This window comes from Sceloporus undulatus, chromosome 4 (genome assembly GCF_019175285.1).
Source record: "Sceloporus undulatus isolate JIND9_A2432 ecotype Alabama chromosome 4, SceUnd_v1.1, whole genome shotgun sequence".
In the NCBI taxonomy this organism is placed as follows: domain Eukaryota; kingdom Metazoa; phylum Chordata; class Lepidosauria; order Squamata; family Phrynosomatidae; genus Sceloporus; species Sceloporus undulatus.
Window position 1 is genome coordinate 31433100 of NC_056525.1, and position 12521 is coordinate 31445620.

Sequence of the window (12521 nt, forward strand, 5' to 3'; positions counted from 1 at the left end):
CGGGGCTTCTGCCCAGCCATGAAGCGCCAGAACCTGCGGACGCTCTCGCTGATCGCCTGCGTCTTCTCCTATCTGCTGGTGGGCGCCACCGTCTTCGACGCCCTGGAGGCCGAGGCCGAGGTCCAGCAGAAGTGGCTCCTGGAGCAGAGGAGGAGCCAGCTGCGCAGCAAGTACGGCTTCTCGGCCCAGGACTTCCGCGAGCTCGAGCGCCTGGTCCTCCGCCGCCAGCCCCACCGAGCCGGCAGCCAGTGGCGCTTCGCCGGCGCCTTCTACTTCGCCATCACCGTCATCACCACCATCGGTCAGGCTCCCAAGGGGCGGGGGGGGGGCAGGGGCGAGGGAGGCCCACCACCAACCCCAGCTCCCAGAATTCCATAGCCTTGAGCCAAGGAAAGAGTCGAAGCGCTGTATCCCTTGCCTGTCATAGCATCGTAGGGATGGAAGGAAGAGCATTCTGCCATGCTTCCTTGCTTATAAAGCATCCCTTGCTTATAAAACCCAGAGACTCATAGGGATGGAGGAGGAGGAGACCCCAAGAGCCACCCAGCCCTGCCCCATTCTGCCATGAGTATCCCTTGCCTATAGAATTTATAGATTCTTAGGGACGGAAGAGACCCCCAAGGGCCATCCACTCCAACCCCATTCTGCCCTGCAGGAACACAGAAGCTACCTCTGAGCATCCCTTGCCTATAAAATGCATGGGTTGCCTAAAGTCATACAGTCATAGAAGAGGTGGAAGAAAGACCCCAAGGGCCATCCAGCAGCCTGTCCCCATTCTGCCATGCAGGAACTCTGAAGCTACCTCTCAGTCTTCCTTGCCTATACAATTCATGAAATTAAAGCTATTGACATGATTTGTTCAGAGGAGGTTTGCTGTTGTCTTCCCTTGAGGTTAAGGAACTATGTCTTGCCCAAGGCCACTCAGTGGGAATTGAACCCAAGTCTCCAGAGTCAGAGTCCAATGCTCAAACCACTGTGCCACATTGTCTCCCACACACATGTCTTTAAAGCAGCCTACTTGTGGGTGTACCCAGCACTCCCCTGGGAATCTTTAGGGTTGGGTGGCCAGAGTGGAAACTGGAGAAGGCTCTTCTACCCTAAATGGTTGCATAGAATCCAACAGATATTGCTTGCCTTGTTGTTGTTGTGTGCCTTCAAGTTGTTTCCAACTTATGGCGACCCTAAGAGTTTTCTTGGTAAGATTTGCTCAGGGGAGGTTTACCAGAGTCATAGTCCAACACTCAAACCACTACACCAGGCCACTATTTAACAATCAGCACCAGCTGAAATTTCCTCCTCTGCACAACCACAGAGAGCCAGTGTGGTGTAGTGGTTAGAGTGCTGGCCTATGACTCTGGAGACCAGATTCAAAGCACAGCTGGGCCATGAAAACCCACTGGCTGATCTTGGGCAAGTCACACTCTCTTAGCCTCGGAGAAGGGCAATGGCAACGCCCTTCCAAATTTGCTAAGAAAACCCCACAATAGATTCACCTAGGGTCCCCATAAGTCAGAAGCAACTTGAAGGCACACAACAACAAGCACAAACACAGGAGCCATGCCCAGTGTTCACTTGGGCAGCCTTACTCTAGAGGGAGGTGGGCATTGGCTTCACACTGGCTTGGACTACTTCTTTTGTCCATTTCCATCCACCTTGGGAGATTTTCCGTGATTCACCAACACTGAGTCACACACCAAGAATAAGGATGCAGGTTATGTATTATTTTAAGACTTGCATAGCCCCCTTTTCACTTGGAAGAAAGCCTGGGAACCAAGTGTATGAAAAGCAAGATGAATCTGACTTTCTCTCTCTCTCTGGTCATGGGTTCTGTGTGTGCAGAGCTGGTTTACACACAGTTCCCTTGAGCATGGCTTCCCTGCTAACTTTTTGTAGGAGTCCAGATCAGAAGTGGCACTAGAGGGTCTGGTCCTGCTCCTCTTCTGCCTTATTTGTCTATTGTATATAACATTGTGTATTGCATGTCTCTTGGTCAATTTGAGGTTTCCTTGATCTTTCCTTGATCCATTGGGAGGTTATTATGTTCTTACTGTTGTTTTGGCAACTTCCCTCATTCATAATTGATTTTATTCAACTTTAATAGAAGAAGGACATTTGAAAATACATTATAATAGCAAGGAATAATAATTCTTGTCCATTAGAAAGAGAATTGCTTCATTTTCAGAATATACAAGGTTGTGCATCCTACCCGTCTGTTCTTTGTGGAAGAACTGTTGGCAGAAAGGATACATGGATCAACACGGGGAGAAATGGGAACCAGAAGGAACAGGGAAGAGTCCTGGTGGTTTTGGCAATGGAATGCACCTTTTCACTTGCCAAAAACCTGTGGCCCATTGGCATAGTTAAGGCCATATGTCATCCTTTCTTTCATATATACCATATGTCAAGCAGCTGCTTCTAAGACACTCCCATCCACTGTGTTTTGACACAATTTGGACTCAGTTAACACTTACTGTAGCCATTTGTCCTCTTGTTGACTTTTTCTTCAGTGTAAGAAACTGGCATCCAGAGGTTGCCTTACCATGAGCAAGGCCACCTCAAGATGCCAGGTGCTTAACACTGCTTTTTTATCATTTTTTAATGATAAATATGCTTTAAACTGTTTTAATATTGTTTGTAAGTCTGATTCTATTTTAATGTTGACGTTTTAAATGTTTTCAACCATATTGCAATCATTTTAATTTGTAAGTCACTTTGAATACCAGTCTGGGAACAAGTGGGGTATAAATAAAGTTAACAACAATAACAGTAAGCAAACACCATGTGGCTTTTAGGTAACTGGGTTACAGAAAACAGAAGCTTGAGAACAGGAATAAGCAGACAGTTGTCATAATTAATGGATGTAAGAAATGCTTCTGTCCTGGTGCTGGGAGCTGAATGACAAGGAAACTGGAGAAGGAAACAAATCAGTCTGGATGGTAAAGACAAAAGCAGATTACAAAGAGCTCTTTAGGGCTCTCTCTAAATTTGATGAGCAGACAACAAAATGACCACTGTGGTTCAGTATGACCACAAGGGTGGCCAACTTTATAATGTGAAAACCAGCATTCCTTTAGGGTGATCTATCTGGCTTGTATGTCAGCTAACAGCTGACATGTCCATTGGGTGGTGAACCTCATCTTGGTTTCAGACTGAACTTAAAAGGAGGTATCCAAAGTGCTGAAACCTATTGGTGGTGATGGGGGGGGGGGGGAGAGGATTGATCCCTTAATGTTCAGATTGAAAGCCACAGTGGGTTTATCCCCCAGCTGACATGGAAGCCACTTGCTACTACCACTGTGAGTAGCGGTTAGAACATTTGGGACTTTTAGTTCCAAATGTCTGACAAAAATACAGGAAGAGTTTTATAATATTGTGAAACAGAATGTAGATAGAATGTACAGGCCAGTGTCATCCAGTGAAGTTAGGCAGTGAGAGGCTCAGAAGGAGTTTTTTGTCTTGCAGCAAGCATATAGTTCAACCCTGAAGTTCGTTGACACATGATGTGCTGAGCCACAAATGCAACATAAAGGAAAATTAGACAAATTTGTAGTGGTTAAGGCAATCATTGGCTACTGGTTGTGAGGCAGAGGCAACCTCTGAGCTGCCTCTGTCATTGAATGCCTGTTGCTGAATTATGACAGCAAGAGAGGACTGTTCCAGAGCTATAATTTGTGGGGGTTTTCAATAGACATCTAGTTGGCCGTTGTGGGAAACAGGATGCTCTTAGCTTAGATGGCCCCTTGGCTTGATCCACAAAAGTCCTTCTCATGTTCTTCATGCCTGCTTCAGATCATTGGCACAGAGCACAGCATGGACCAGTGCTAACCATTAGGTATCATTCTTGGAGTTTTCCTCTACAGAAATCAGCAGTTCTCTTAGTTACCATTTGTTCATTTCAATAACATCTTTACACAGGAGAACCATAGTTGGTCTCATATTAGTTGCAGGAATGGATATCATGTTATGTTTTCCCCTTCATGCACCAAAATTGCTTTAATGTCATGGACAGAGTTCTCATAACTATTTCTTTCAATGCATGGAATTTTGTCTTTGCACCTTTGTCCTCAACCATTGCCAGTACTAATGACTTTTGTACTCAGATTCATGTGGCAGTTGCTTTTTGATGACTGAGTGCAAAATCTACACTTGAGTATTTTGAGTGCAAAATCTATACTGTATTGAATGGAGAAGGCTTTGCTACCTTCTTTCTTTTATTAAGCACAATATAATGCCTATACTCTGTAGAATAGAGTCTTTTGAGATGAGATCAAAATGGTATCAAAGGGAGAGGGATGAAATATGCTGCCAGGTCAAGTACAATGTACTTTATCTACTGCACTTACTTTGCACTTTTTCTCTGAACTCACAACAGGTTATGTGTGGTTTCCAGGTGGTCGCTATTCCAGATTTCTTGAAAAGTTGTCAATACTTTTTAGACTATAGTTAGAGCATTTCCTGTGCCGCTGGAGAGCTGATGGCCAGTTTGAACACTTGCTATAAATGTATAAGATAAAGAGGGAAAATATATGTCACTTCCTTTCATGAAAGCCTACACAGATACTCAGATCAGAGACCTGTTCTGTGCCCCGATCTACCCATAATCTGAGGAATGATAGGTGGTTACCATGAGTCAGAGTCCGATCTAATATGAATTTCAGCTTCTGGAAGCCTCTCCCTTTAATTGTGTTTTGGCAAGCGACAAAGACCTAGTTCATCATCATCATTATTATTATTTGGGCATAGGAGCGGCTGGCTTTTCTTCTTGCTCTCTTTAATATTCTGTAATTTTATATTTTTGTGGTGGCTTTATTGTGTTTTACTGTTTTGTTTTTTACTTTTAAAAAAACTCATAGTGTCAGTTGTCTTTAAGGAGGTCAAAAAGCAAGATTAGAAGTACATTAAGAAACTAAAATATGCTTTAATATGTTAAGGACATGCATCTGTTTTGTAATGTATACATGCCAGGAACTTGCAGCAAATTCAGTTCTAAACATTGCAACTTCATATATGACAGTGTGCAATTTGTGCATGAAGCAACCCTAAAAGTGACAGAAAACAGGCACTGCTTTGGTAATCTTTCTGCATTACTGAATGCAGGCTTTTAAGAACCATACTTCAAGTGGCCCCTAACGCTTAATTCTCTTCCATTGAAGTCAACTTAACTTTTGTTTTGCTCTAGTCTAGCCAGTATTGAAAATCCCGCTTGCAGAGCTCATTAAATAACATTGCCAATCATGTGACTTAACTTTGTAATGCTGAAGACAGCTTATGATTATTTCCAAGAACTGAAGATGATATGGAAAAAGCATTGCTGCAAGTTCTGTATAAACTGTCATCTCTGGTTACCAGGATTTTCAAGTTTTCTAGTGTACGAAAACTAGAAGAATTAAAAGCTAAACAAGATAAATCTGTATGCATTAGGGAAAACACTGTGTATATCATGCCTCTTTCAAGTTCTTTGAAAAGAGTTCTTGCCTCCGAGTGGTTGCTTGTGGACCATTGCTTGTCCATGAACTATTGGCTGCTGGTCCACAGTGAATTTCCAGGAAAGAAAGAAATAGTTGTGGTCAGTAAGTATAAATATGGGGCCAGTCCCTGGCACCTTGGGAAAAACATTTTTATTTGTCCCCCACTTAAAATAATTTCAGTACTACTTTAATGTATGATTCTAGAATATTTATTTCAGAACATTGACCACACTTAATTCTGCAAAGCAATAATTTGCAGTTTGTCTTCTTCCATTCCCACCCAAGCACCCATGTTTCCTCAGAACCAGGACAGAATCAAAACTATATGAAAGACAGTATAGTCATCTTCTCTGCCATCAATTTCATTAGTCAAATTCTTCCCTAAGTGCTTTTATCTGTGGATGACTGCCAGGCCCAATTAAGTAAGATAATTTTTTTTTTAACAAGGATGAACATTTGTGCAGATGACTATAAAGGCCACAAAGTGATGGACTTGTTCTAGCTCTACAGATTTAGGGCAGAATCCTTTTAGTGCACTCTGGTAGCAGTTGTACTTTTTTCAAATGCACCAGTGACAAGAGCACAGAGACAAAATTTGCTGGCACCAGTGCTTTATTTTCTCCATGGCTGCAGCACTACTTACTCTTTCTGCATGCTGCCACCACCTACATTGTTATAGTTGAACTGGTACGGGGCTCCAGTTAGGTTTCAGCCCAGGTTGGCTGTGATTATTCTGTAATAGAGTCCATGACTGCAACAATTTATCAGTAGTGGGCACTAGTGCCCCAGCCTTAGAATGTTTGCTTTTATTTAGAAGGAAAAAATGTAAGTTTCAAGCTCTAGAGGCTGAAAAGTCAACTATGAAAGTTGATATCTAGATGTTCCAGAGGATCTACAGAGCAGGCTTTCTAGTGCTGAGCTTCCATCAGTGGTGGCTAGTGATCTCCATGTCAATGGGACCATGACTCCACTCCATGTTTTAGGTAGACTTTAAATTGGTTCAGCACCTTGGATAGTTTCTTTAAAACTATTAAACCCCAGGCTCTGCTGATCTGGGAGTCATTAGTTTCCACTAGTTTGTAGGCAAATCATGATCCTCCAGATGTTGCTAGTCTGTGGCTTCCATTAGCCCTACAGAAATTCTGTGGTCTGCAGTCCAGCATCCAGAGGGGTTCCACTTTGCTCACTCACATTAATCTTTCACACATGCACACCTCCCTCCAAATACTGTGATCAACAATGTAAGCTATGCAACAGCAACAAAAAAAATGTAAGTATGTACTTTATTTGCATAGTTCTTACAGGTTGCAGTGCTTTGTTGGTTTTGTTGGAGTGCAGTGAGTACATAGGAGTAAACACTGTGTAGAGCAGTGAAATGCACCCCAAAGTATCCATTTGCTGAGGTTTCTAGGATAATGCTGGATATGATTGATTTATCTATTTAAATAGCTTATTAATTTGGATAGTAGTAAAACACTATTCCAGTATGTAATTTAGTGGGTTTCCTTCCTAAGCATCTTGTGAACCCTCATGTTTTCAGTAAGCAGCATTGGCCTTTATGCTCTTGGGGGTCACCTCAGGAACCAGGTTTTCCTGAAATGTTTTTGGATCTCATTAAATCAAGTAAATTACCTTGTAGGATGTAAACAGTCTTGAAAGGTAGAGACTGTACTGGCAATCTCTTAAGTGTAGCTTTTGATGAATCTTCTGTCTATTCTTGTTACAGCCACTACTTTGAAATTCTGTTCCATCAAATTATTTATTCCTGTATGTCTGCTGCATGGACAAACTGTTTTCTTGAAGAACAGTATTTCTGAATATTAGGAGTTTACTGCAGCTATCTTGGGTACAATCACCCCTGCTTCTTTTGAAAAAAGATATCAGGACATTTAAATTTTAAAGCATAGTATTGATAGTGGACAACATTTGTACACAACCACCCCCAGGTTTCTGAATGGTTTACATTATCATCAGGGATGTAGTTGAGGAAGGGGCAAAATGAGGATATTGCCTCTCTCAAATACAAGTACTGCTTTTCCACTGAATTTTCCCTTCAGTCCCCAAATTTCTAGCATTACAGTAAAGTAAAACATCAGCTGAGCATCTAGAAATACAGTTTAGGCATCCAAAGAAAAGGGACAGGCAAAGTTATCAAGTGAGTGTGGACACAGCAGATACAAGACTTGTAGGTGTGAACAGTGTCTCACTATCTGAAATGCTAGAAATTTGGGGACTGAAAGAAAATTATATTGTAGGTCAGAGTCCTTATTTGGGAGATAATGCCCACATTTTGCCCTCCCCACCATAACTACATCCCTGGCTTTGTTTTAGTCCATGTTAATGTGTATCAAAACCAGAAATAAATAATTATAGTTTGCAAATATTCTGAGTCTCAGAATGCCATGAAAAACTGTGTTGGAACTTGTAGCCTATTATGTCTACCTAGAAAATACAAACATTATAGTCTTCATATAAGAGCCAATAGTGAATATAGTGTACAATTTCATTTTTTAAAATTTCATTTTGTAAAGTTGCTCCCTGCCTGGTCAACCCTGAGGTGATCCAGATTCAGGCCTGGGCCACCAGGCAAATGGTGTCAATATATAGCTGAATATTTTGTGCATCGTCATCATTTCATCTTACTTTGGAGCAGTTCTGTTGTAATCAACTAGCCTATATGATAATGTCTATTTATGGGCACCAATCTTACAAAGTCAAGCACTTTCCTGAAAGTTGTGCACCTTTACCCTTGAGCATAAAGAATTCTGTACTTGTGAAGTCTCTGAAGATGCCAACCACAGATGCTGGCAAAACGTCAGGAAGAAACTCTGCTAGAACATGGCTACATAGCTCGAAAAACCCACAAAAAACTAATTCCGTACTTGTTTTCTGAGCATGTTTTACCAAGTGAAGTGTGGAAGGTGTAGCTCTACACTGTATGTTAGCAGTGATCAAGCTTGGAAAAAATGGAAGCTTACCCAGTCTCTCATCATAGGCTTATCTGGCAGTGGTGACTGAGTCTGATAAATTGCCTGCCATTCCCAGCATCCACCATGTGGACGGGAGCAACATGGCATGGCATTATTGTCAGGGATGATGGGAGTTGTAGTTCTTCACCTCTGGCTCGAACTCACCACCTTGTTACACACTGGCGCTGACCAGTTTTGGTCAGTGGTTAAAGCTTTGCTCTAAAGCAGCAGAGTTACAGAGAATAGGCTGAAGACCCTGACAAACTCTCCAAGCCTTCTCACTCTTGCTTCCACAGAAGTCTTCCCACTTCTTCAGGATCCGGCTGGCTCTTGTATCTTCACCCAAGACACCAGACAACTCAGTAGTCTTATATAAAAGATCTACTTTATTCTACTATATACAGCTCCAAAACTATCCAATACAACTCCTCACTACTACCCACAAAATACATTGGGATTCATAGCCATTATTATAGTCATTGGAAAAACACCACCCACTCTTGTCAATTTCCACCCAGTGGGCGTGTACAACCATTTTCATTGGTTCTCTTGTTTCAACCCACAATTAATGATTTCATCATTTCACCTTGTCCACTTAACAATTCTCAGGTGTGTTCAATTATCCACTTGGCATTTCTGTCCTTGGCATTTAGGACTTGTTAATTACATTACCATTTTACACCTGTGTGGCTTCTAATTGCTTCTGCTGAGTCATCCTGACTCTCACATACAAGTTTTATTTCTTTCACTGTATATCCCATGTTGCTTTTCCTTAACAATTATGGCCAATTATAGTCTGATAAGTGGGGGCTGGAAGAGAGGATGGTTCAGTGTGAACAGAGCTAACGTTGTTGCATCTTCTCACCTCTCTCAAAAGCAGCCATCCTTGCTCAGTATTCTCTTTGCTCAGCACCCTATGGATAGATAAAGACTTCACTTGCTTAGGACTTGTCACAACTCTTCATCCCAGCCATGCTCATTGGTGGGAGGGGGCTGATCATGCCATCCTGCAGCTTCCTGCTCACCAGTGCTGCAGATGTCCACCAGTCTAGATGGCAGATGGCTTTTAAGGGGGGGTTTCATGTGTTGGATAGAGAGACAAAGTATAGCTACAATATTGTAGCAACATGTTTCATGCAGAATCTCAGCCATGCTTTTTATCAATCCCTCCCCTTCCACCCTACCCATGTCTTTTTAATTATACAATTAAGATAAGAAAGGTGCAGAGAAGAATGGGGATCCTGAGAAGAATGGGGATCATATTTGGGATCCTGGCTTCATCTTGCTTGCAAAATCTGTCTACACCATTGATCACAGTACAGACAATCTTTTGATTAGGAATTGGGAGGGAGAAAAGATGCATTGATTCAGCGTGTGGAAAAATATTCTGCATATGCTCAGACTCGGAAATTCCTGATTAAGTATTCTCCACTCTTTGTTCACTGACCAATCTTTGTAGCTATCCACTTATGGTGGATCAAGTGCCCCCCAGCTGAAATGAATCATTCCTTATTAGTGTTTAATAAACAAGCCTTTGGAAGAGTGAGTGAAGTATGTGTGTTGGTATGTGTTGAAAGAAAAGACAGATGGATGAGAGACCAATTGGATTGAAGAGATTATTATTATTATTATTATTATTATTATTATTATTAACCTTTATTTATGAAGCGCTGTAAATTTACACAGCGCTGTACATACAATCTTTTTAATTAGTAAAATGAGATCCTATACTTTGGGACAGCTTTCCCCAATCTGACAATTCCTAAATGTGCTGGACTCCCACCATTCCCAGGCAGCAAACCTATTATAGGTTTTGTAGTACATCATAACGCTCGCCCAACAACATGGCGGGCAGTGTTGCAGCACTCTGGCAGCATGGCACTCATATGCTGCACACTGCAGGAGTGCAGAAAAGCTGCTGCTGTGGCAGATAAACTACCCTTTTTCTTGTGCAAAAGGGAGCGGCATTTTGCTGTTTCTTTTTGTACCGGAAAAAACTGGATTGGGCCCACAGTGTGTGGTTGCTGCAGCCCCAATCCAGTGTTCAAAGGGGCGGCATCAAGTTGCCATCTGTTTTGGCCCTAAGAGACCTTTTGAAGGAACTAATAATGAAGTGTGCTTCCCTGTGTTCAACAGTGACAACCTCCATGCCTGCCCCCACACAAACATTTAGCCAATGTGTTAATTAAAGATAATCTACTGAATTAAATTATTTTAATTATTCAGGATTGATTTTTCAATGTCTAATATTTAACATTATCAAATTAATTTTCAAAGGTAACTTCCAACCTCTGCTCCAACATAAAAAAGCATCTAGGCCTTGAGACCAGTAATGATACTGTGTATTACTTCTTGTCCTGTATCTCCACCAAAAAAATATGACTGTAGAAAGGCATTACCCTGTATGTACTTGACATTCAGTATTGCAGTTTTGCAACCTAGAATTATGGATCTGTAACTGATCAGTTTTAACCTACATAAATATCATCCCAGTCCATCATATGAGCCAGCTATTGGATTGGGCAAGAAAGTCTGTTCAGCTGACAATCAGGATGCAAAAAGGATGACATTTCCACCATCTTCCACCAGCAGGTGAGGCTGCACCCATCAAAAGCAGGACCTCTGTTGCAAGTCGTTTTTGCTGCCTTGCTAACTGTGGGGTTGTGGTGGAGGAAATGTTCTTACACCCTTCACCAGATCTGGTGGCTGGCTCTTAAGGTTGACTAAAGAAGCTAGGGACAGGAAACATGATGTCCCTACTTTAACTAAGTAGCCAATCTAGTATTCTAGCAGTAGTCCCACTTAAAATACAATCTTGATAATGCTGATCTTCATCTACTCAGTATTACTTTTTCTTTTTTGTTTTCCTGTAGGTTATGGGCACGCTGCTCCTGGAACTGATGCTGGCAAAGTCTTCTGCATGTTCTATGCAATCCTTGGCATCCCCCTCACCCTGGTCATGTTCCAGAGTCTTGGTGAGCGCATGAACATTTTAGTCCGGATGCTTCTGAAGAAGATAAAGAGGTGCCTGGGTATGAGGCAGCCAGTGGTCTCTATGAAAAACATGGTTGTGGTTGGCTTCCTTTCCTGCATGGGGACACTGTGCATTGGGGCAGCTGCTTTCTCCTATTTTGAAGGCTGGACTTTCTTCCACGCCTTCTATTACTGCTTCATCACGCTGACCACAATTGGATTTGGAGACTTTGTGGCCCTGCAGAAACATGAAGCATTGCAAAAGAAGCCCCCATATGTAGCTTTCAGTTTCATGTACATTCTAGTGGGCTTGACAGTGATCGGGGCTTTCCTGAACTTGGTTGTTTTTAGGTTTTTGATCATGAACTCAGAAGATGAGAGGCGAGATGAAGAAGAGAGGGCATCTTTGAGAAGAGCCAAGAACTACATCAACCTTAAACCGAAGGAAGAGATTGACAGGAGCAGGAATGAGATCCTGCTCCCCATAGAAGGCAGGACCAGTCAAATGAACCTCATCCCACTGATCCCAGAAGATGCTGAGAGGCAGAGGGGCAGATCTTTGAGCTCCACTACAAGAGTCCCTTCCTTATGCACATGTCTTTGTTACAGGCCACGGCTGAACAGGAGCCCGGATCCTCCACACCCAGAGGCTTTCAACTGTCACACTAATCTTGTTTATTATAATTCAGTTTCTTACAAAATCATGGAGGTCTCCCTGGGTGGTAAGGACCACACTGGCTTGTCTTCCCCCAGGAGCACTCTGTCATCCAATAGTCCCAGCTGTCGAGAATGCTCCCGACTCCGAAGGAAGTCTATCTGAAATGTGCATGCTCTCTTTGGACTTCTTTTCTTTCTTTTTTTACTGTGAACTGTGTTATACTACTGGATTTGTCTTTTGATGATAAATTATTAACTGAGATGTCGGCATGTTGTGATTGTCCTCTTTTCATCTCCTTTTTCCTTTGCAGGCACGCTCTGAAATGGCGACAGGCACAGGGCTGCCAGCTTCATAACATCCTGCCTGAGCCATACTTTTTAAATACTAAGGGTGAATAATAGTTTCTCCCACCCGAATATGTCACAACGTTTGTATTAGAAGCCAATTGTTCAG

General features: G+C 42.3%; 1 protein-coding gene across 1 annotated transcript; it reads left to right on the forward strand.

The window, feature by feature from the left end:
• The first annotated feature begins 18 nt into the window (after positions 1 to 18).
• On the forward strand, positions 19 to 12320 carry KCNK15 (potassium two pore domain channel subfamily K member 15). Its single transcript, XM_042465551.1, has 2 exons — positions 19 to 301; positions 11311 to 12320. Exons 1-2 carry the CDS (start codon positions 19 to 21, stop codon positions 12228 to 12230), a joined length of 1203 nt encoding a protein of 400 aa, XP_042321485.1. The 3' UTR covers positions 12231 to 12320.
• The last annotated feature ends 201 nt before the right edge of the window (positions 12321 to 12521 follow it).

Bases quoted from the DNA above. Each gene is read 5' to 3' on its own strand.
- KCNK15 (XM_042465551.1), top strand. From the start codon at position 19: ATGAAGCGCCAGAACCTGCGGACGCTCTCGCTGATCGCCTGCGTCTTC. The intron at 302-11,310 runs GTCAGGCTCCCA...GTTTTCCTGTAG, and splicing joins CACCGTCATCACCACCATCG to GTTATGGGCACGCTGCTCCT.